This window comes from Erythrolamprus reginae, unplaced genomic scaffold (assembly GCF_031021105.1).
Source record: "Erythrolamprus reginae isolate rEryReg1 unplaced genomic scaffold, rEryReg1.hap1 H_5, whole genome shotgun sequence".
Classification (NCBI taxonomy): Eukaryota; Metazoa; Chordata; class Lepidosauria; order Squamata; family Dipsadidae; genus Erythrolamprus; species Erythrolamprus reginae.
In genome coordinates, this window is record NW_027248506.1 from 393,415 (window position 1) to 417,631 (window position 24,217).

At 40.8% G+C, this 24,217-nt stretch overlaps 1 protein-coding gene across 2 annotated transcripts in view; it reads right to left on the reverse strand.

The window, feature by feature from the left end:
* Positions 1–1,409: 1,409 nt before the first annotated feature.
* The window catches only part of LOC139155717 (broad substrate specificity ATP-binding cassette transporter ABCG2-like), a 33,128-nt gene continuing 10,320 nt past the window's right edge, over positions 1,410–24,217 (reverse strand). The window contains exons 3-16 of one of the 2 annotated variants that reach the window (XM_070730981.1): positions 23,375–23,434; positions 22,059–22,173; positions 21,026–21,178; positions 19,254–19,411; positions 18,327–18,478; positions 17,966–18,064; positions 16,885–17,114; positions 11,928–12,010; positions 10,665–10,754; positions 9,310–9,434; positions 7,181–7,335; positions 5,889–5,978; positions 4,619–4,719; positions 1,410–2,060 (exon numbers count right to left, since the gene is read on the reverse strand). In XM_070730981.1, coding sequence (XP_070587082.1) covers positions 1,913–2,060; positions 4,619–4,719; positions 5,889–5,978; positions 7,181–7,335; positions 9,310–9,434; positions 10,665–10,754; positions 11,928–12,010; positions 16,885–17,114; positions 17,966–18,064; positions 18,327–18,478; positions 19,254–19,411; positions 21,026–21,178; positions 22,059–22,173; positions 23,375–23,434 — 1,759 coding nt within the window. In that variant the 3' untranslated portion in view covers positions 1,410–1,912. The remainder of the gene's footprint in view (positions 2,061–4,618; positions 4,720–5,888; positions 5,979–7,180; positions 7,336–9,309; positions 9,435–10,664; positions 10,755–11,927; positions 12,011–16,884; positions 17,115–17,965; positions 18,065–18,326; positions 18,479–19,253; positions 19,412–21,025; positions 21,179–22,058; positions 22,174–23,374; positions 23,435–24,217) is intronic. The other variant, XM_070730982.1, reaches the window with a different exon arrangement.

The following is a 24,217-nucleotide window of genomic DNA, read 5'->3' on the forward strand; positions in this document are numbered from 1 at the left end:
CATCTTCTTAAAAGCTTCCAGTGTTGGAGCATTCACAACTTCTGGAGGCAAATTGTTCCACGGATTAATTGTTCTAACTGTCAGGAAATTCCTCCTTCGTTCTAAGTTCCTTCCCTCCTTGATTACTTTCCACCCATTGCTTCTTCTACCTTCACGTGCTTTGGACCAGTGTTCCCCAACCTTGGCAACTTGAAGATATCTGGACTTCAATTCCCAGAATGCCCCAGCCAGCGAATTCAATTTTTTCCCACCAATTCTGCATATCTGGCCCAATTTTTTTTACTGGTTCTGCATACCTGAACATAAATGTAGTCGCCCATCACTGTGTTAAACCCCCCCCCCCCCACAACACAACATTAGATCTTGACAACATGGAATATCGGTGAGTTTATTTTTTAGGTCAGGTGAAAATGAATTCAAGGCAAAGGGAATGCAGCCATCATCCCAGGATTGTAAATCTAGTTTGGTGCTGTCTCTTTCTTTTTTCTTTTTGCAATCTTCTTGTTCAATGAATCCAGTGTTCTCCATCTAACCGATAAGCTCCAAATGTTTGGTAATGAGAAACCACATCACATCAATATCTCTCAATCTTTTTTAAAAAAAAACACTAAATGTTTTATTGTTTCCAAGGTAACAGAAAAAGGGGGAAAAAGACAACGTATGTTGTGGAATGGTATACCCAGTTCTTCTTTGTACAAATAAAAGCTGATATCTTTTTCCTATCCCTTCTCTCTGTTTGGCATTCTGCCGATTCAAGTACATTTTGGGACCTTACATTGTTTTAAATTTAAAGCATGGTAATTCAATTGCTGGCTTCCAAAAAGGTCACGGGATGGGCAATTTGAAAATTAAAATAAATAATAATAAACACTACCAATAAAACAGAGTTTTAATATTTCTTGCGGTATCATCACCAGTCCTTGTTTATCTCCAACGCCTTAGTTATGCTTCCTGACTATATTTCAGACCATGAATCATTTACTATCCTGTTTGTTGAGAAATAGGATTAACCTGGAATTAAGCATTTCAGAACCATTTACTATCTGGAGAAGAATTAAACATATGGTACCTTAGCACTCAACTGCTTTGAAACTCATAAAATTTGGTACCCAACATTATGTCCTACTTGTCGTTTGTATGCTACTCAACATACAAGCTAGAAGTTGTTGCTGTCAGCTGCCTTACTGGGAAAAAATTGTTTGATACTCATTATTTCTGGCACATATTATGCCTCCTGAAACCAATTAACAATGAGTACAAAGGTACCACTATATTTGATTATTTGAAAAATAACTTGAAAACCTATTTTTAAATGGTAGCATTCCCCTCTAGAAGTTATATATGTTTGAACCAAGAATTAATTTTACTTGTGACATGATTGGTTTTATTGCTATTTATTGATGGGTCCATTCATTTAAATAAAACTTTTATTATCACTTAATGTGGTGAATCAACAGGGGCTATGTCAGGAGTATGTAAAAACAAATAAAATATAAGTAATGCTACCGGTATTAAAGGAAGCCTCCAGGCTTGTAGGCAGAAAATAACTGACATTTGATTTTCAGACGTTTTGACACATAGCCATATAATATCTAGAAACATAGAAGACTGACGGCAGAAAAAGACCTCATGGTCCATCTCGTCTGCCCTTACATTATTTTCTGTGTTTTATCTTAAGATGGATATATGTTTATCCCAGGCATGTGTAAATTCAGTTCCTGTGGATTGACCAACCACGTCTGAGGATATCTGAGGATATTATAAAGGCAAACATCTTGGCTGAAGGCTGAGGCTTTTCTTGTTTGTAAGTTCAAAAGAATAGAATTAGGAAAACAATTGTCTTTCTTTTTTCTCATTCTCCTCTATTCTGGTTTGGACTAATTGGCTTGGGCACTTGTCAACTTCATTGGACTTAGGAGAACTTTTTCATGAAATATAGCTTCAAGTAAGAAAGGGTCAGGAAAATGATCGTCATGCAAGCCAATGCCACATGGTTCTGCCATAAACCCCAACTGGTTGCTTCGATCCCTTGGCTTTTTAGGTAGTCTAGCCCACTGCACCTAGAAAGAAATACAAGCAGAGATTTTTAATCGTCAGAAACTCCACCAAAGATGTAACAAGCTTGTGGGGTACCAATATAGGAGAGTATTTGTAGCTCATGGTTGAAACCAGGGTGCTCTGAAAAGCTGACATTTCATAACCCAAACTAGGTAACGTCGCCATCAGTACATAGAAGTCTATGGAGAGGGGCGGCATACAAATCTAATAAATAAATAAATAGAAACATAGAAGATTGACGGCAGAAAAAGACCTCATGGTCCATCTAGTCTGCCCTGTATTTTATCTTAGGATGGATCTATGTTTATCCCAGGCATGTTTAAATTCAGTTTAAACATCATCAGTGCATCTGATGGTGTTATTTAGCCTGGGTAATAAAACATGTACAAGAAAACCACCAAACTTAGAGGCCACCAAAGTTGCTTCCATCTTGTGTGGACCAAGGAATGTAATATGGAGGTGATTGATGGGTTGGTTGAATTTGTATTTCTGCCTATTCACGCATGGTGACTCAAGGCGGCTTACAGAATATAAAATCTCATTGAAATCAATAACACCAATAAGAAAATCAAATAAATTAATAATATAATAAATATATAATAATATATAACATAATGTATTATTATATTATATTATATTATATTATATTACTGTCAGTGTTCCCTCTAATTTTTGGGGGGGGTGGGCTGAAAAGTATAGTGTCTGAGCGGCAGTCCCTTTGGGACTGGGCGGCACAGAAATAATAAATAAACAAACAAACAAATAAAAAACCTACCCTGTTTTGCCTCAGAGAATTTCAAAATAAAATACTGTACTGTGTGTCTATAACAGTGAGCTCATAATAGGGCAACTCTATCAATATCAAAATGCCACTTAAATAGTTGAGCTAGTTTCAAACTAGATTTTGATTTTCTTTCTCTCTTCCTTACTCCCATTCTTTTTCTTTCTCTTTTCCTTCCTCTCTTTTTTCTATCTGTTTCTCTCTCTTCCTCTCTCTCTCCTTCCCTCTCACTCTTTCCCTCTCGGCTTCTGGGCAGGTTTGGAAAACTCTGAGTTGATGATGATTTTTAAGTGAGCCATAGCTCACTGCTCAGCTTAGAGGGAACTATGATTACTGTATATTACATTATTGTTTTAATGTTTAATAAATTATATATCATGTAATATAATTATAATATAATAAATAATATGATATGATATGATATAATAATATAGTATAGTATAGTATAGTTTATAATATAATAATAATATAATATAATACAATATAACATATACAAGACAAGACAACACAATACAATACAATACACACTCAAAAAAATAAAGGGAATACTAAAACAACCAGATATAACTCCAAGTAAATCAAACTTCTGTGAAATCAAACTGTCCACTCAGGAAGCAACACTGATTGACCATCAATTTCACCTGCTGTTGTGCACATTCAACTTTGTACAGAACAAAGTGTTCAATGAGAATATTTCATTCCTTCAGATCTAGGAGGTGTTATTTGAGTGTTCCTTTTATTTTATTTTTTTGAGCAGTATAGTATAATATAATATAGTCACCCCCACCCTGGCAATAGCAGATCACACGAGCCATTTTAATGGGCTCCATCCCACTCTGGGTTCACCAGACCTGCTAGCAGAATGAGGTCTTCAGTGCCTTCCAGAGCATATTAGAGTGGGCGGCATTCTAATCCTTGGGGGAGTGATGTTCCAGAGAGAGGGAGCCACCACGGAGAAGGCCTTTCTTCTGGGTCCCACCAGATGCATCTTCCTCGGGGATGGGACCTGTAGCATTCCCTGTTCCCTGCTCTGATGAATTGGGTAGATGTAACTGGCAAGAGACGGCTCCTCAGGTAACGTGGTCCCAAACAATGAAGGGCTTTAAAGGTGACAACCAGCACCTTGAATTGCATCCGGAAGCAAATTGGTAGCCAATGATGATACATGTGCACATCAGGTTCTGCCGAAAAACGTCTAGGATGCTGCATGTTTTTGCACCAATGGAAGCTTTTGGATGGTCTTCAAGAGTAGCCCCATATAGAGCATGGAAAGTGACTAGAGCAGGGGTAGGCAAAGTTGGCTCTTCTATGATATGTGGACTTCAACTCCCAGAATTCCTGCGCTAGGTATGATTGGCTCAGGAATTCTGGGAGTTGAAGTCCACAAGTCATAGAAGAGCCAACTTTGCCCACCCCTGGACTAGGGCATGGAGGTGGATTGGTTTTAGCATGGCCTTCGAACCATCACATAGTAATATTTTAAAGTCGGGCTGGTCAGGTGATGAGCCAGTTAAAGACTGACATGATTTACAACTATAATTCCAAACTCAATTGTATTGAGTCATTGTATTGCATCAATTGTATTGTATTGGTTGTAATTTGTTGATATTACCACTGTAAAACATAGGAAAATATATTTAAAGGATTCAAGATTTCATTAACGATAATATTAAATGGCTAAGATGCCATTTCTTTCTCTTATAATATCTCGTACACCACCAGGACCGGCTCAAGTCTTTAGCACCAGGCAGAGCTGAGAAAAACAGAGACGGTACTTACGGCTGAATTGAACTAACGTGTGTGCAATTGGGGATGCTCTTGCTTTCATTTGCATTGAAATTGCAGAAGTCAAGACCCACAAACTCATTAATCTGCAATGCCTTTAAAGACGAGACAAAATAGTGTTTTTGAAAACATACACAAAGCAAGACACTATAACAACAATATGCATATGCATTGAGACGTACAGTGGTACCTCTGCCTACGAACGCCTCTACTTATGAACATTTCTAGATAAGAACTGGGTGTTCGAGATTTTTTTGCCTCTTCTCAAGAACCATTTTCTACTTAAGAACCCGAGCCTCCGAAACTATAACCGGAAAAGGCAGGGAGAAGCCTCCGTGGGGCCTCTCTAGGAATCTCCTGGGAGGAAACAGGGCTGGAAAAGGCGGGGAGAAGTCACCGTGGGGCCTCTCTAGGAATCTCCTGGGAGGAAACAGGGATGGAAAAGGCAGGGAGAAGCCTCCGTGGGGCCTCTCTAGGAATCTCCTGGGAGGAAACAGGGCCTCCACCCTCCCTGTGGAGTAGGGGGGAGAGAGATAGAAAGAGATAAAGAGGGAGGAGAGATGGGGAGAGAAACATAGATGGAGAGAGTGTGAGAGAGAGACAGAGGGAGGGAGGGAGAGAGACAAACAGAGAGAAATAGAGAGGGGGGCAGAGAGGGGGAAGATAAGGAGTGTGGGAGAGAAAAATAGGGGGGAGAGGGAAACAGAGAAAGAGAAAGGGGGCAGGGGGAGAGATATAGAGAGGGAGAGAGCGAGACCTAGAGAGATACATGGAGAGAGAAAGAAGATAGAGGAGGGGGAGGAAACAGGGAGGAAGAGAGAGAAGGGATTTGTGGTTCCCAGTGTAGGGTTTTTAACTGGTCCTCTGCCCTATTGACCTGCTGGGTTGGCATGGCTAGGGGGTGATGTGACTGGGCAGAAGTGAGTGACATGGATTTGGCCACACCCATCCAGATTTTGTGGTTCCCAGTGGGTTTTTTTCTGTGGGAAATGGGCCCGAATGGCTCTTGCAGACCCCTGCTTTAGTTGTATGTTTAGCTGCACTGGAGTCATAATCAATACAATCATAATCCCTGGAGAATATATCAATATTCTCTTCTTATATTATTAGTCCCATGAAATTACAGAACAGAGGTTCTGAGGTCTTTGCCATTCACATTGTTCTGGGCTACAGTGTGGATGGATGGATGGATGGATGGATGGATGGATGGATGGATGGATGGAAAGATAATCAATTCTTCTATTCAAGATGATGTAGCACTTACTGTCATGCCATAGCGAGGGATGCTGAAGTACTGGAGCCAGGAAAGCCAGGGCAGAACACTGGTGAGATTTACCAACAACCCAGAGAAAATCTGAGGATAAAATCAAAGATCCAAAATTCATTCAAAAGGGGATATAATTTTTGAAACTATTATCAATAAACAATCAAATGTTTCCTGGAATGTTAAACACTGTTTTGTTTTCTCAACTAAACCCTTTCGCTTCCTTCTACATGTAGCATCTCCTGTATCCCATCTTGTTAAACATTTTAATACAGTTTCGTATTTTCCGCCTGATTTATTCCGGGGTTTTTTTTCACGAATTCCCTGGTAATTCCCTAATATTTCCCAAACCGCCAATTTCCCTGATAATTCCCCGATTTTCCAGGTTTGCTGGACACTCTTCTTGGGGCAACAAATTCCAAAGGAAGGAGTTTTGATTTCCTGGTTGCGGCAGTGGACAACGTTTTTGACTCCTTGGCTACCTCTGAAGTTGGTCAAAGTAGCCTTAACAAGACAGCTGTTTAAGGCAGCTGGAGGTTTTTGTTCCTGTTGCTACCAGTGCGCTCAGTGATGGGCAGCCAAAATTTTTACTGCCACACTGTGGGTGTGGCTTATTTTGTGGGTGTGGCTTGATGGCCATGTGACTGGGTAGGAGTGGCTCGGATCGGATTGGCTCAGCTCTCCTTTTTTTCCGCGCTGCTGCACGCTCCTTGCTTTTTGCCTCTTTCCTCCTTCCTGGCCTTGGGAGCGGGCCGCGTGAGGCTGGAGGGGAGCCGGGCAGGAGAGAGGGAAGCTCCTCCGAGGCCAGGAAGGAGGAAAGAGGAAAAAAGCAAGGAGCGCAGATACAGTGGCAAGGGAAAAAAGGAGAGCCCAGCCGAGACCTGTAATCCCAGAAGTGGTTGCCACTGGTCAGCTGGAACTGGGCATGCAGCTTCATTTCCGCCGGTGGAACTGAGTTCCACCCATCCTGCCTGCTGCCCATCTTCAGCATGTTCCTGGAGCTTCGTGTCCCCAGCATGTATGCGCATCTGAGCAAGATTTTGCTTCTGCGCATGTGATAATTTGGTAGGGGTTTTTTGCTTCCATGCATGCGCAGAAGCAAAAAAACCCCACACCAAAATCTTGCGTGTGTGCACATCCCCTCATAAGATTTTGTCTCCTGCGCATGCGCAGAAGCAAAATCTCGCTCAGACGCGCACGCACACCGTGGATGCGAAGCTGCATACGCAACTCAATTTTCGCTCCCGGTGTAGCGTCCTGGTTGTGACCGGCTATTGGTTTAAGGTACTCACAATCATAAAAACAAAGCTGATTGTCATCAGGAGATTGGCGACCGCCACCACATTTTGTCCTGTAGCGATAGCAAGGGCCATGGAGGTTGCAGTGTACGACACCATCATCAGAGTGAACATCATTGTAAAGAAAGCCTCCACGGTGGGTTTCAGGCCTTGAGGACAAGGAAAGCAGGATCGGAAGGTCAAACATTATTTTATCCTGAGTACGTATTAGATTTTTTTAAAATTACATAATTCATTCCGATTTATATAAAAATGCCTTTTAGCTTTTTTATTTACTTATTTGTTTATATAGTTATTTATTTATTCATTCATTTATTTATTTAGTCAGTCAGTCAGTTAGTTAGTTAGTTAGTTATTATTTATTTATTTTTTGGATTTGTATGCCGCCCCTCTCCGCAGACTCGGGGGGGGGGGCTAACAACAACAATAGAACAGTATATAACAAATCCAATACTAAAAACAGTTAAAAGCCCATTATTATAAAAACCAAACATACATACAGACATACCATGCATAAAATTTTAAAGGCCTGGGGGAACGTATATCTCAGTTCCCCCATGCCTGGTGGGAGAGGTGAGTTTTAAGCAACTTTCGAAAGGCAAGGAGGGTGGGGGCAATTCTAATCTCTGGGGGGAGTTGGTTCTAGAGGGCCGGGGCCACCACAGAGAAGGCTCTTCCCCATGGTCCAGCCAAGCGACATTGTTTGGATGACGGGACCCGGAGAAGACCCACTCTGTGGGACCTAACTGGTCGCTGGGATTCGTGCAGCAGAAGGCGGTCCCTGAGATATTCTGGTCCGGGGCCATGAAGGGCTTTATAGGTCATAACCAACACTTTGAATTGTGACCGGAATCTGATCGGCAACCAATGCAAACTGCGGAGTGTTGGTGTGACATGGGCATTAACATGGACATCCAATACACATTAATACACAATGAAGGTTATAGTGGATATACTCGAAGTGAATATATATCAAGAAAAGAATAGAGGAGAAAATATAGGAATAAATATATATCAATGTGAGCATAGAAGATAAGATATAGGGATAGAAGAGAAGAAATATGAGATATAGGAGAGACTATAGGACAGGGGACAGAAGACAGTCTAGTGTACTTGTACTCGCCCCTTACTGACCTCTTAGGAATCTGGAGAGGTCAACCGTAGATAGTCTAAGGGTAAAATGTTGGGGGGTTAGGGGATGGCCCTACAGAGTCCGGTAATGAGTTCCACACTTCGACAACTCGATTACTAAAGTCTTATTTTTTACAGTCAAGTTTGGAGCGGTTAATGTTAAGTTTAAATCTGTTGTGTGCTCTTGTGTTGTTGTGGTTGAAGCTGAAGTAGTTGCCGACAGGCAGGACGTTGCAGCATATGATCTTGTGGGCAATACTTAGATCTTGTTTAAGGCATCTTAGTTCTAGGCTTTCTAGACCCAGGATTGAAAGTCTATTTTCATAAGGTATTCTGTTTCGACTGGAGGAGTCCAGGGCTCTTCTAGTGAAATATCTTTGGACATTTTCGAGGGTGTTAATGTCCGAAATGCAGTATGGGTTCCAAACAGATGAGCTGTATTCGAGGATGGGTCTGGCAAATGTTTTGTAATCTCTGGTAAGTAGTGTGAGATTGCCAGAGCAGAAGCTATGTAGGATTAGGTTAACAACTCTTGAAGCCTTCTTGGTGATGTTGTTGCAGTGGGCTTTGGCATTTAGGTCTTTATAATGTCTATAGCAGGCATCCCCAAACCTGGAAACTTTAAGACTTGTGGACTTCAACTCCCAGAACTCTCCAGCCAACTATGCTGTCCACAGGTCTTAAAGTCCACAAGTCTTAAAGTTGCCAAGTTTGAAGATCTCTGGTATATTTCATAACATCTATACACGAAATATTTAGAAACATAGAAACATAGAAGATTGACGGCAGAAAAAGACCTCATGGTCCATCTAGTCTGCCCTTATACTATTTCCTGTATTTTATTTTTGGATGGATATATGTTTATCCCAGGCATCTTCAAATTCAGTTCCTTTGGATTTACCAACCACGTCTGCTGGAAGTTTGTTCCCAGCATCTACTACTCCTTGTTTGCAGACATATTTTTCTAGATAGACAAAAGATGATAGACTTACCTAGCATGAAATAAACTATGCAGGTGAAAATTATGCTGGGTAAAGTCCTCATGGGTATTAAATCAGCCATTAGTTTAGAGAAGAAGTATGTAGAAATTCGATAGTATCCACTGATATATTCATGTCTATAACAAAACACACACACCCCAAAAAATCAGATAGTCAATTAACTATCAATACACACAAATACCGCAATGAGGTTCAAACATGCACACTCTTGGAGGCCTAGAATGTTCTAGACTAGTGGTTCTCAATCTGGGGGTCAGGACCCCTTTGGGGGTCGAACGACCATTTCACAAGGGTCGCCTAATGTTGTGGTTAGCTCTGGCCCAGCTCCTGCCCCAAGGACTGTGGATGTGGGGGAGACATCCACATGCTGCAGGCCTGTTTTGCCCCCATTGGAATCTGATGATGAAGGCTCCTCTGACCAAGAAGACATGAGTGACAGGGAGGAGGAGAGTGGGGCAGACAGCTCAGAAGGAGATCAATTCTCTAGCTCCTCCTGGGATTCAGAACAAGAGTTAATGATACAGCCACGCATGCGGAGAGCGATGCATAGGCAGCAACAACTGAGAGATTATTATCACAGAAAATGAGGCCACCTGTGGTTGGGTGGGGCTGTGGTCATTAGTGAGGCTGCTATAAAGAGCAGCCTGTGGGTTTGGCCATTGTGGAGGATTATCTGATCATTGTGTTTCGTGACTGTTTTACTGACTTTGACCTTTTGTGTGCTGCTTTTTCGCCGCTTTGAAACTAAACCAGAGTATAGTGTGTTTCACTTTGTGGAAGAAGAAGGACTGTGAATTGCCTCCCAGCTGCAAGCTAAGTAGCACAGAACTGATAAGGGACTTGTACAAATTACCAGTTTGTTTGGAGACGAGGGCTCTTTGCTATACCAAAAGAGGGCTTGGTTTAAGTGAATTTTCATTATAAAGAACATTGTTTTGAATTTTCAAACGTGTGTGTGTCTGAAATTTGTACCTGTGAATTTTTGGGAGGATTCTGCCAGAGAGCCCGACAGAACACCTAAGACCATGACAAAATACAAATTTGGAACATATTTTCACAATCCGACCAATCGGGCATTTACAGTGGGGGTGTCCCTTTGATCTGCCTGCCAATCCGCTTAAACCGCTGTTGGGAGAATTGGTGCTAGACTTATGGTTGGGAGTCACCACAACAATAGGAACTGTATTAAGGTGTGGCGGCATTAGAAAGGTTGAGAACCACTGTTCTAGACTATACTGCAAATGAAGAGCTAATAGATTAAAGGATTTATCACCAAATAAAGAATTCTTTGAGATGTTCATCACCTATTATTATTATTCCCGTTTTGTCTAGGAATGTTTACTTACATAAATATTTTCTTCTCTACCACAAAGAGTTCGATGGCCGAAATGCTGCTGAAACACTGATTCGTGGTCATAAAGAACATGGCACCAATTCTAGGAAAAACACAGATTGTCATTGTGAGAAACTAGTCTTTTCAAATGGCTTTGGGGGGAAAAAAAGTGAGCCCAGTGTCCCTAGGCTTTATTTTCTTAGCAAAAAATATATATGTTTTGTCGCTTGTATTCTAGACAGTGAATAGTAGATCAAAGAGAATGGTTTAGAAAAGCAAATTTCACTGGATCTACAAAAGAAACTGGCTGAGATTTTAAAGTTTAAAAGGGAAATTGTGAAATTAAAAGGCAAAGTGTGCATAAACGCATCAACCAGCATGCCTACCGTTCCTGTCTTACTGTCCTGGTTTATCTGTCCTTACTTGTTTACATTTATACCTATACCTGCTATCTTGTACATGTTTCAGAAACAAACAAATAAACAAATAATAAACAAATGAACAAACAAACAACGAAACAACAAAAGAAAGAAGGAAGGAGGGAGGGAAAGAAAGAAAGAAAGAAAGAAAGAAAGAAGGAAGGACAGAAGGAAAGAAAGAAAGAAGAAAGGAAGGAAGGAAGGAAGGAAGGACAGAAGGAAAGAAAGAAAGAAGGACAGAAGGAAAGAAAAAAAGAAAGAAGAAAGGAAGGAAGGACAGAAGGAAAGAAAGAAAGAAATAAAGAAATAAAGAAAGAAAGAAAGAAAGAAAGAAAAACCAAGAGTGACCTGACTATTTTCCCCCCTAAAAAGTTGTCAGAAAAGAAACAAAAATCTTTCTCTAAACTTGATCAAAAAACACACATTTTATCCAAATTGAAACAAGGAAAGTTATTACTTCTCGTAACCTTTTATGTCGGTTTTGTGTAGACGGGTTTTTTTTTTTGCTTTATAAGGAACAGATCCTGCTAATAAACAATGAAGGTGACATATATCACTCTCTTTTATGAAAAGCACACCCTATTTCAATACTTCTAGCCTGTTTCATAGCAGAATTGAAGCGCAATCTCCAAAATATAATTTGTATAGTGATGGCATTATGCAAAAACGCCCACCATACTTAGTGATAAATATCACACAAAATAGTCGAAGCCTCTCCACTTCCCCATATATTTTTGTGTAATGAACACTCACAATCTGTTAAAATAAGGCTTCAATTTATTTCAAGTTATCATTGGAATTTGCACCCATAACCAATATCACTTGTTTGATCACCTTATTATCCGCAAAGGACTCACCTATTTTGCAAACCCTTGGCATCATTTGTTACACCAAAGAAGATGGCACCCACGATTAATCCCAGGAAAATCGTAACCAATAACTGAAATATAAATAGATTACATTATGTTCAGTTATTCGTTTATACATCACCATGGTGCACAAATTGACATCAACCAAACCAATTTTTGCTTATTTTTCTCCCCCAAATGAGCTTCATTCATTCTTTTAAAAATCAAAGCCTATCATGCTATAAAAAACAAATTTTCCAGTCATCATTACTAACCGTGTTCAATTTAATATAAGATAAGATAGCATTTATTGTCATTTTTTACTGTGAGCACACTGGCATACATTGAAAATGAAGTTCTGTTGCCTGCTCCCAAAAGAAAATATATACAGTATCTACCTATACCTATACATAACACACATGTACACATCTACACATACACACACATTACTGTGCATTTTGAATATACAGCAGAAAGAGGAAACTTGAGAGTTCAAAAGGTTGATGTTATATTTAATTTAATTTAATTTAGTTTAAATGTGAATGGCTAGTTTTAGCAATAATTGTTAGTTTCAGGCAGGGATGGGCTACCAAAATATTTACTACCACACTGTGAGTGTGGCTTATGCATTTTGTTTCAACATCTTTCAGTGCAAATTTATTTATTTATTGATTGATTTATTGATTTATTTAATTTTTTATTTATTTATTTGATTGATTGATTGATTGATTGATCGATTCCTTTTTAAAAAAAATAAACTTTATTGATTTTCTTAGAATTGACAAACATACAAACACACATTTAACATAAAATTGGGGTTGTAAATACCCCGCTTGTTCAAGAAGTCAAATTGCAATACAGAAAAAAGAATACATTATTAATATGATAAGTCAACCTATTACTTTAATTGAAAAGAAGAGATTTTATGTTACCTTATTATGGAAAAAAACCCATAAACTTCATATCTAAGCAAAGTACAAACACAAGAATTAAATCCTAACCATACTACTATTGTGCATTTTTAATTCTTCTTTTTGTCTATCCATATATACACTTTATTCCAAATCACATAAAATTCAGATTCTTCTTGGTTATTTAACCGTCTTGTCATCATATCCATTTCAGCGCAGTCTAATATTTTGGGAATATCCTCCTCATTGTGAATATCTTCCCCCTTCCAATTTTGCGCATATACTATCCTGGCCATTGTCGTTATGTGAATAACTAGATGTAAAATATCTTTCTTATATTTCTGTTTGGTTATACCTAATAAGTAAAATTCCGGAGTTTTTTCTATCTCTTGCTTTATTATTTCTTTTATTATTCTTTCTATCATTTTCCAATATGTCTTAGCTTTGCTACAATTCCACCATTGATGATAATAAGAACCTATTTCTTTTTTACACTTCTAGAACAATGGGGACATATTAGGGAACATTTTTGCAATTCTACTTGGTGGAAGATGCCACCTATAAAACAGCTTAATTTGATTTTCCTTTAGCGATACCGACTTTGTCATTTTCCAATTAAAAGTCCAGACTCTTTCCCATGTGTCTAAATCAATTTCTCTGCCAATATTTCTACACCAACTTATCATGATTGATCGATTCCTATACCGCCCTTCCCGAGACGACTCAGGGTGTTCTGGGGTGGAGCTCCATTTTTGCTGCCCCACTGCATTCTATCCCAACTGGGCAGTAGCCTACTCCTGATTATCTACTACATAAAATGTAGGTACACACACGCACGGAAAGCTCTTTTAAAATTATACACATTCAACCTCATTTACTGCGATAGGAAAAACATACCCAGAGCCCAGAAGGGGGGAAAAAGGGGGGGGATCAAGATTTTGCTACCGGTACCGCATTTTAAAACAGCATTGTTTAAAATTGCAGCCAACATAATAGTATCAGGCCATCGAGAGTTGATCTTTTAGACATTCCAAAATCTGCCCAAAAAACCTAGTGTCAAAAATCGCGCAAATAAGCCAATTGTATTCGAGAGCAAGGATCATAGCAAGACCAGTTTGAGAAGATTAACCCAAAGTTTTAAAGGAATACTTTGGAGCATTTACAGATTTCATTTCAAAATCATTCCTAAGGAGGTTAGGAAGATCAAAACCATCGCGAGGGGCAGGACGTTAGGACTCTCAGCCCTCTGGGGGATTATAAGGCTCTTAAAGGGCATAATTCTTGTCACAAGGTCAAGCTTTTACAATGCAATTAAAAGGGATTTTCATAACATCAACATACCACATCAAAGGCCGTTGTGATGAGGCAATCATCGCCCCGTGGAGAGCAAAGGTTTTAACAAGAAATCAAACAGATCCAATCGTTTTATTAAGCTCCACTTCTAAAGTTTCCCAACACCACTAAACCTCTAAGAAATGATGTTGAAAGGGGACAGACTATATCCGCTGCTATTTGTCCCTGGCAATTACTCTAAAACATCTGTCTGGAACCCATATCGCATCTCAGGCATCAACACCCTTGAAAATGTCCAAAGAGACTTCACCAGAAGAGCCCTTCACTCCTCCACTCGAAACAGAACACCCTACGAAAATAGACTAACAATCCTTGGCCTAGAAAGCCTAGAACTGCGGCGCCTAAAACACGATTTGAGTATTGCCCACAAGATCATATGCTGCAACGTCCTACCGGTCAACGACTACTTCAGCTTCAACCGCAACAACACAAGAGCACACAACAGATTCAAACTTAATACGAACCGCTCCAAACTTGACTGTAAAAAATATGATTTCAACAATGGAGTTATCGAAGCGTGGAACTCATTGCCGGACTCAATTGTGTCAACCCCTAACCCCCAACATTTCTCCCTTAGACTCTCCACGATTGACCTCTCCAGGTTCCTAAGAGGCCAGTAAGGGGCGGACATGAGTGCACTGGAGTGCCTTTCGTCCCCCGTCCAATTGTCTTTCCTTTCTCTCACTTACCATATATATTCTCTTCCTTTCATATATCCTCTCCTCTAAGTTCACTTTCACCCTTATATACATTACTACATGTCTTTTTTTCTTCCTATGTATTTGTGTATTGGACAAATGAATAAAATAAAATAAAAATAAACATAGGGACCAAAATCAGTCTTGAATCTAGAAATAGAAATAGAATAACAGAGTTGGAAGAGACCTTGGAGGTCTTTTAACCCAACTTCCTGCTTCAGCAGGAAAACCTACACTACTTATCCAACATCTTCTTAAAAACATACAGTGATGGACCATTCACAACTTCTGGAGGCAAGCTGTTCCACTGATTAATTGTCAGGAAAATTGTCCTTAAGTTGCTCTTCTCCTTGATTAGTTGCCACCCATTGCTTCTTGTTCTACCCACAAGTGTTTGGAGAATAGCTTCACTCCCTCTTCTTTGTGGCAACCCCTTGAGATATTGGAACCCTGCTATCACGTCTCCCCTAGTCCTTCTTATCAATAAACTACACCTACCCAATTACAGCCCCCTCTAAGAGTCATCATATTGCCCCCAACAATCTGGGTCTTCACTTTACCGACTTCAGAAGGAAGGAAGTCAACCTTGAGCTGGTGAGAATCGAACTCCTGGAGGTTGGCAGAATTAGCTTGCAATACTGCATTCTAACCACTGTCCCACCACAGCTCAACTACACTTAGAGCAGGGTTCTCAAATAGTGGGAAGGGGGCCCCTGGAGTAGGGTTGGGTTTTTTTGCACCAAACAATAACACACAGCAGGAGATATAAAGTGCATGTAACAAACCCTTAAGAGACACCATGGAAAAATATTTTAACAGGGATGAGACAAAAGGAGGAGGGAGATAATGATAATACATTTATTGTCATTGTCAAAACAACAAATTGTTATTGGTAACACCCAGGGACCAGTCCCACCATGCATAAAATCAGAATAGGTAAATTTAAAAATAAAAAATAGAATAAAAAATAGAATAAAATGTCCCCCCCACTACAAATTCCCCACCCTGAACCTGATGGAGATTATGAAAATACAACGAAGCATAGGTAGCGCTTGGCTTCACTGTGACTATGGTGGGAGACAAGGAAAGACCGGTATGTTTACTTTGTCTAAAAATGTTGGTGGTCAACTGGATGAAGCCAAATAAATTAAGGCATCACCTTTTTTTAAAAGTTTGAGTAAAGTTCTGGCTCGGCGAATTCACCCGAACTTCACAGCAAAGTTCGGGTGAGTTTGCCAAACCCGAACTTTGTGAAGTTCGCCCAACACTAGTTACAACTAATGATGGGCGAACCCAACGGTGTTCGGGTTCGGCAAGTTCAGACGAATTTTATGCAAAATTCGACCGAACCCGAACTGAACCCGAACGGGGAATCCCACCAAGAGATTCCGGGGGCGGAGCTTTGTTTATTTTTACGTGAAAGGAGCGACCTTTGCTTGCAGCGCCACTGCGGTGTCCTTTCACATAAAAATGACAATGTTTATTTTTACATGAAGACCTCCCTTTGAAGGAGCTGGGGAATCCCTCCCATGAAGAGATTCCGGGGGCGGAGCCTTGACGTCACCGGCAGGTTGCTAAGGACGCCAAGGTGATCACTACCTGGATTCCATGGAATCCAGGAAGTGATCACCTTGGCATCCTTAGCAACCTGCCGGTAACGTCAAAGCTCCGAACGCCGAACGCGACCCCGAACTTTGCCCGAAATCTCAAAAAATTTCGGGTTCGTGTTCGGCATACCGAACTCCGCAAACTTCGGTACGGACCCGAATTGTGCAGGTTCGGTTTGCCCAATCACACTGATAAGCCGCTTGAGTTTTTTCAGCGAAAACGTGCTAAATATTGCAAACAATCATCGTGTAGGAGAGTTGGGGGGAGGGCGTGTAATGTTTAATTCTTCCTGGGGGTGGGGGGTGGGGTAACAGAAAACATTTGAGAAACACTGACTTAGAGTAAGCATAAGACTGGAATATCGACAGACAGGAAGCTTAAAACCTTTTAAATTACCTGCGCTATGGAGGCTTGAGGATTGCCTATTAAATTTTTGAACATGCGTTTGGAGACCCACTTCATCTGGTGACAGAAGGAAGTGGAATAGGTGATTTTTTGGGAAGTGGTCTCTTTGGTTTCTCCCTTGGAAGACAGCTTTTCCAGTTCTGTTTTGGTTTCTTGACCATAGGAAGAGCCGGAATATTTCTCTGCCATTTTCTCTGCTAGTGTCTGATCTGGAGCACCGTCTTTAAAGAGATAAGAGGAAAATTAATTGCACTGACCCATCCTCGAATGCAGCTCATCTGTTTGGAACCTATATCGCATCTCAGACATTAACACCCTTGAAAATGTCCAGAGATTCTTCACCAGAAGAGCCCTTCACTCCTCCACTCGAAAATAGACTAACAATCCTAGGTCTGGAAAGCCTAGAACTAAGATGCCTTAAACATGAACTAAGCATTGCCCACAAGATCATATGCTGCAACGTCCTGCCTGTCGGCGACTACTTCAGCTTCAACCACAACAACACAAGAGCACACAACAGATTTAAACTTAATATTAACTGCTCTAAACTTGACTGTAAAAAATACGACTCCAGTAACCAAGTTGTCGAAGCGTGGAACTCATTACTGGACTCCATAGTGTCATCCCCAAACCCCCAACGCTTTACTCTTAGATTATCCATGGTTGACCTATCCAGATTCCTAAGAGGTCAGTAAGGGGCGAGTACAAGTGCACTAGAGTGCCTTCCGTCCCCTGTCATATTGCTCTCCTATATCTCCTATACCTTTCTTCCATTCCTATATCTCTTCTTCTATTCTTTCATTGATATGTTTTACTATGAGTATCTCCTCTATAACCTTCATCATGTATTTTACTATGTGTATATAGATATATACCCACTAAACCCTCTTTGTGTATTGGACAAAATAAATAAATAAATGAATTAATATAGTTTTGGATTCTCTGGGCTTTGGACGGCAATTTGGCTAATTCCTAAGGGAATTCAATGCCAGAGTTAACAGTGCCAAGAGCAGATTGCCTCTCCAATAGCATACCAAATTCCAAAAAAGGAGCTACATTTTGCACACTATACCTCTGTCAGTTTCATTTTGAGAAGCCACAGCTGTCGAGTCTCCGTTAATGATATCCAGGAAAAAGTCAGCAGGATTATTGTATGGTTCGCACTCATAACCTCAAAAAGAAAGAAAAGAAATCGTCTCAACCATGGGTGAAAATATAAGGCAAAGTTTTTCTGACAATAATCTACATTATCGTTTGCTAGGGTTGGCCTAATGGGCTCCCGAGGGACCCTAATAAAATTGAGAAATTGGGTAGAGGTCTTCTCTGAACTTCTCAAGCAGCAGCAAAACCTATCTACCCATTTCAAAAATGAAGGACTTGAAGAAGCCAAAGTGATATTGAGACACTCAATAAATAGCTTTCTGGGCACTCACCGATGGTCTTGAAGTATTCTAAGGCATTCTGAGCCGGCCCATGATACAAAAGTCTTCCTGCAGCCAACAAGGTCAGCTTATCAAACAATCTGAAGATGGAGTAGCGTGGTTGATGGATGGAAAAAATAATGGTTTTCCCTTGCTTGGACATCCTGCACAGAGAGCAGAAATAAACTGCTCAAAAAAATAAAAATAAAGGCAACCCTCAAAGAACCCATCCTAGATCTGAATGAATGAAATATTCTCATCGAATACTTTGTTCTGTACAAAGTTGAATGTACACAACAACAGCAGGTGAAATTGATTGTCAACCAGTGTCGCTTCCTAAGTGGGAGGTTTGATTTCAGAGAAGTTTGATTTACCTGGAGTTATATGCTGTTAAGTGTTCCCTTTATTTTTTTTTTAGCAATGTAATAATAATAATAATAATAATAATAATAATAATAAATAATAAATAATAATAATAATAATAATAATAATAATAATAATAATAATAATAATTTATTAGATCTGTACGCCGCCCCTCTCCAAGAACTCGGGGTGGCTCACAACAACAATAACAAAGTACAAATCCAATATCTAAAAACACAACTTAAAACCCTTTTTAATAAAACAATCACACAACCCAGTAGTTAGGGGTGGTGTCAATTTCTCCATGCCTGGCAGTTGTTTTCAACAACTTACGAAAGGCAAGGAGGGTGGGGGGTGGTTCTGATCTCCAGGGGGGAGTTGGTTCCAGAGGGCCGGGGCCATCACAGAGAAGGCTCTTCCCCTGGGCCCCGCCAAACGGCATTGCTTAGTCGACGGGACTCGGAGAAGGCCCACTCTATGGGACCTTATCGGCCGCTGGGATTCGAGTGTGTTTTTGAAAAGGTCGAAGTTCTTTTCTGGGTAGTTTCTGCATGGATCCCTTCGTCTAGCAATTACCTTTTCAAGAGCAGCAAAACAGCATTGGCCGTGCTGGCATCAAGACCCGTGGTTGGTTCGTCTAAGAACAAGATGGACGGGTCAGTAATGAGCTCCATTCCGATATTGGTCCTTTTTCTCTCTCCTCCTGATATACCACGAATGAATTGAGTTCCAACCTAATGGAAAATGGGGACGTCTATGATTTATTTTATTTATTTATTTGATTTTTTTAAAAAATAAACTTTATTGAATTTTCTCCTTAGACTCAGGGCGGCTTACAACATGTTACCAATAGCACTTTTTAACAGAGCCAGCATATGGCCCCCACAACCCGGGTCCTCATTTGACCCACCTCGGAAGGATGGAAGGCTGAGTCAACCTTGAGCCGGTGATGAGATTTGAACCGCTGACCTTCAGATCTACAGTCAGCTTCAGTGGCCTGCAGTACAGCACTCTACCTGCTGCGCCACCCCGGCTCTATGATTCTGTTTGTATGCCGCCCCGAGTCTACGGAGAGGGGCGGCATACAAATCTAATAAATAAATACTGTCTTCTTGAAAACATTTTCAGGCAGAGATTATTTCGCACCCAACAAAACAAAACTCATATTGATTAAGACAAACCAAAAAAAACCCCTAGAACTGTGTTTTTCAACCAGTGTGCCGCGGCACACTAGTGTGCCGTGAGACATGGTCAGGTGTGCTGCGAAGTTCAGAGAGAGAAAAAAAACAAGAGAGAGAAAGAAAGAGAGAGAAAGCAAGAGAGAGAGAAAGAAAGAAAGAGAGAGAGCAAGAGTAAGAGAGAGTGAAAGCAAGAAAGAGACAGAGAGAGAAAGAAAACAGAGAAAGAAAGAGACAGAGAGAAAAATAAAGCAAGAGAGAGAGAAAGCAAGAGAGGGAAAAAGAGAGAACGAGAGAGAGAAAGAAAGAAAGAAAGAAAGGAAGAGAGAAAGAAAGAGAGGGAGGGAGGGAAGGTGGGAGAGAGAAAGACAGAGGGAGGGAGGGAGAGAGAAAGAGCAAAAAAGAGGAAGAAAGGAAGTGAGAAAGAAAGAGGGAAGGAGGGAGAGAGGAGAAAGAGAAAGAGGGAGGGAGAGAGAGAGAAATAGAGTGAAAGGGAGGAAGAGAGAGAGAGAGAGAGAATTTTTTTGTCCAAACTTTTTTTTAGCCGCCCGCCCCCATCCCCACTCAATGTGCCCCATGGTTTTGTAAATGTAAAAAATGTGCCACGGCTCAAAAAAGGTTGAAAATCACTGCCCTAGAAGATAAATATTTCTAGCTCAGGGTTGAAATGAAGGATACTTTGGCACTCTCTGAGCTTAGTTGTTTTTTGAGGACACTTCAAACTATCATAACATAGAAACATAGAAGACTGACGGCAGAAAAAGACCTCTAGTCTGCCCTTATACTATTTCCTGTATTTTATCTTACAATGGATATATGTTTATCCCAGGCATGTTTAAATTCAGTTACTGTGGATTTACCAACCACGTCTGCTGGAAGTTTGTTCCAAGCATCTACTACTCTTTCAGTAAAATAATATTTTCTCACGTTGCTTCTGATCTTTCCCCCAACTAACTTCAGATTGTGTCCCCTTGTTCTTGTGTTCACTTTCCTATTAAAAACACTCCCCTCCTGGACCTTATTTAACCCTTTAACATATTTAAATGTTTCGATCATACCCACTAAAACCCTCATTGTGTATTAGACAAAACAAACACATAAGTGAAGGCTGGTTCATTTCTAGCACTCCCTTTATGGATCTCAGTCCTCCAAGAGATGAAATTTCATTACCTTTGAATCTGCCACTTCTGTCAATCCCAGCTCCTTAAGGATCTGGTTAATTCTCTCCTCTTTTTCGTGTGTTTTTACTGTTTTTGGAAGTCTGAGCGCAGCTGAGAACTGGAGGTTTTCCCTCACCGTCAAGGTCCCCATCACAACATCATCCTGGAAATGCAAAGGAAGCGATGATCTTATTTCCGTTTATTTGCTTCAAACCAGAAGTTAATTATGTGTTTATTTGTCAAATTTATGCAACTCCTTTCACCTGAATGTTTCTCCGGAGTGAAGCGGTCAACAAAGTCTGGCCAAGGCGCCAAACTCAGCCTAGATGGCATTCCTTAGATAACAACGTCCATTTATCATTCAAGAATATAAATCAGCTCACCGAAATCCCGGGCAAAAATCATCCAGCAGAGAATGTCTTTGATTGAGGCAGAAGTCAGGGTTTTGAAGCCTTTTTCAAGCACACACCCACTCTAGAACCTCTTCCATTGAACGGTGTTGAAACCCCACACCCAATTAGGAGGAGGAGGTGGAGGAGGAGGAGGAGGAAGAAGAGGAGGAAGAAGAAGAAGAGAAAGAGGAGGAGAGGAAGAGGAGGAAGAAGAGAAAGAGGAGGAGGAGGAGGAAGGGAGGAAGAGAAGGAGGAAGAAGAGGAGGAGGAGGAGAGGAGGAGGAGGAAGAAGAAGAAGAGGAGGAAGAAGGAGAGGAGGAAGAAGAAGGAGAGGAGGAGAAGGAAAGGAGAGGAACAAGAGGAGGAAGAGGAGGAGGAAGAAGAAGAAGAGGAGGAGGAGGAAGAAGAGGAGGAAGAAGAAGGAGAGGAGGAGGAGGAGAGGAGGAGGAGGAGAAGGGGAGGAAGAGGAGGAGGAGGAGGAAGGAGAGGAGGAGGAGGAGGAGGAAGAGGAGGAAGAGGAGGAAGAGGAGGAGGAGGAGGGGAAAGAGTAGTCTATACATATCTGGATTATTTTTTTTAATAAAAGAAATGTACATTTTGATTTCCCCCCGTTTTTGATAAACAACAAAGGGATGATGATAATGAATTTACCTGGACCACATAGCCAGAGATGCATTTAAAATTGGCCGGCTGGGGGGCACCGTTGATGAAAACATCGCCAGTTAAGCCACCAGGGTCTTTCCGTGCTGCTAAAATGTCCAGTAATCTAAAAGAGAAACGATATTGCATCGTGGTGGCCGTATTTTGCTAAACCTCAAAGCGCACAAATGCCATTAAGTCACTTGAATTATTGGCTATTTTTTTTAAAAAAGTCTGCAATTCTGGGGAAACCCTGAATGAAATCCAACAGAGAGTGTTAGATAGACAGGTAGAGAGTTTGGCCGAGACCATCAAAGGCCATCCGTCTCATCTCTCCCGGCCTAATGTTGCAGCGGTTGTTGTTAAAGCACGCAAACCATTTCACAACCTTGGCAACTTTTAAGATTCCGGCTCCCAGAATTCCTCGGCCAGGATTGCGCCATCCTCACCGCAGTTGTGATCTGATCTCATGTTGCAAGATTGGAGGTAATTAAGATTTCGAAGGAAGTAGGGCATCATCAAACTATCAAATGATGATTCACATCAAAGTAGTTTCTGTTACTCTGCCAGCAAAGGATTGCAGAAAACCACGTGTCAGATGGTGGTTCTTACGGTTAGGAGGTGGGGTTGGTACTTATTTATTTATTTATTTTATTTATTTATTTATTTAGTCCAGTACACAATGAGGGTTTTAGTGGGTGGGTGTATATATATATATGGATAGATAGATAGATAGATAGATAGATAGATAGATAGATAGATAGATAGATAGATAGATAGATATAGATATAGATATACGCACACACACACACACACACACATAGTAAAATACATGATGAAGGTTATAGAGGAGATACTCATAGTAAAATATATCTAAGAAATAATAGAAAAGAAGATATAGTAATAGAACATATCAATGAAAGAATAGAAGAAGAGATATAGGAATAGAAGAAAGGTATAGGAGATATAGGAGAGCAATAGGACAGGGGACAGAAGGCACTCTGGTGCACTTGTACTTGCCCCTTACTGACCTCTTAGGAAGGTCAACCGTGGATAATCCAAGGGTAAAGTGTTGGGGGTTTGGGGATGACACTATGGAGTCTGGTAATGAGTACCACCCTTTGACAACTCGGTTACTGAAGTCGTATTTTTTACAGTCAACTTTGGAGCAGCCCGTGCTCGAGACCCAACTGTGAACATCCATCCTTTGCTCTTCCTGCTGCTGCTGGGGACCAGCTGAGCTAATCCTTTCAACCTAGAAGCGTCAAAGTTCTGCCTTCTGATTGCACATATAACAAACCACATTTGTCCACGGCTGCAAAACTTACGAAGATTTGCCACTGCCTGTTGGCCCCAGAATCGCATTCAGTCCTGGTGTCATTATTCCACTGAAAAACATACCAACAAAAGAGTATTACTTTCTTTTTAAGAATAGGGTTTTTTTTTTAAAGAAAATCGCCGTTAAGACCTGGCTTTTCCAGCAGGCCTGGAGGTGCACGCCAGAGATCGTTCGTCAAAAAAAGTTTAGGTATACCCCAATGTTGTGGTTAGCTCTGGCCCAGCTCCTGCCCCAAGGAATGTGGAGGTGGAGGTGGGAGAAACATCCACATGCCACAGGCCTGTTTTGCTCCCGATAGAATCTGCCGATGAATCCTCCTCTGACCAAGGAAGCGTGAGTGACAGGGGAGAGGGGAGTTTGGCAGACAACCCAGGAGGAGATCAATCATCCTTATCATCCCTGGATTCTGAACAAGAACTTATGATGGACCCACGCATGCGTAGAGTGATGCATAGGAGAGAACAACTGAAGGATTATTACAGGAGATAAGTGAGGCCACCTGTGGTTGGGTGGGGCTGCTATAATTAGTGCTACAGATAAAAAGAGCAGCGTGCTGGTTTAGCCTCGTGGAAGTTTATCTGATTCATAATTTCGTCAAGATCGTGGTTTGTTCTTTCCCTGTTCAAGACTGTGTGTGGAATTTCTGGACTTTGGACTCAATTTCCCAGTTATTGGGTGTGCAATTGGATTGCATTTAACCTCTGCCTTGTGTGTACCAGAAAATCCCTTTGACGTTTAAAAAGGGAGCTGTTTCTGTTTTTTTGTTGATAAAGACTTTTGGTTTTCCTTCTATCGTGTGGTGTGTTTCTGTTTGGGACTAATTGCCCTGTAA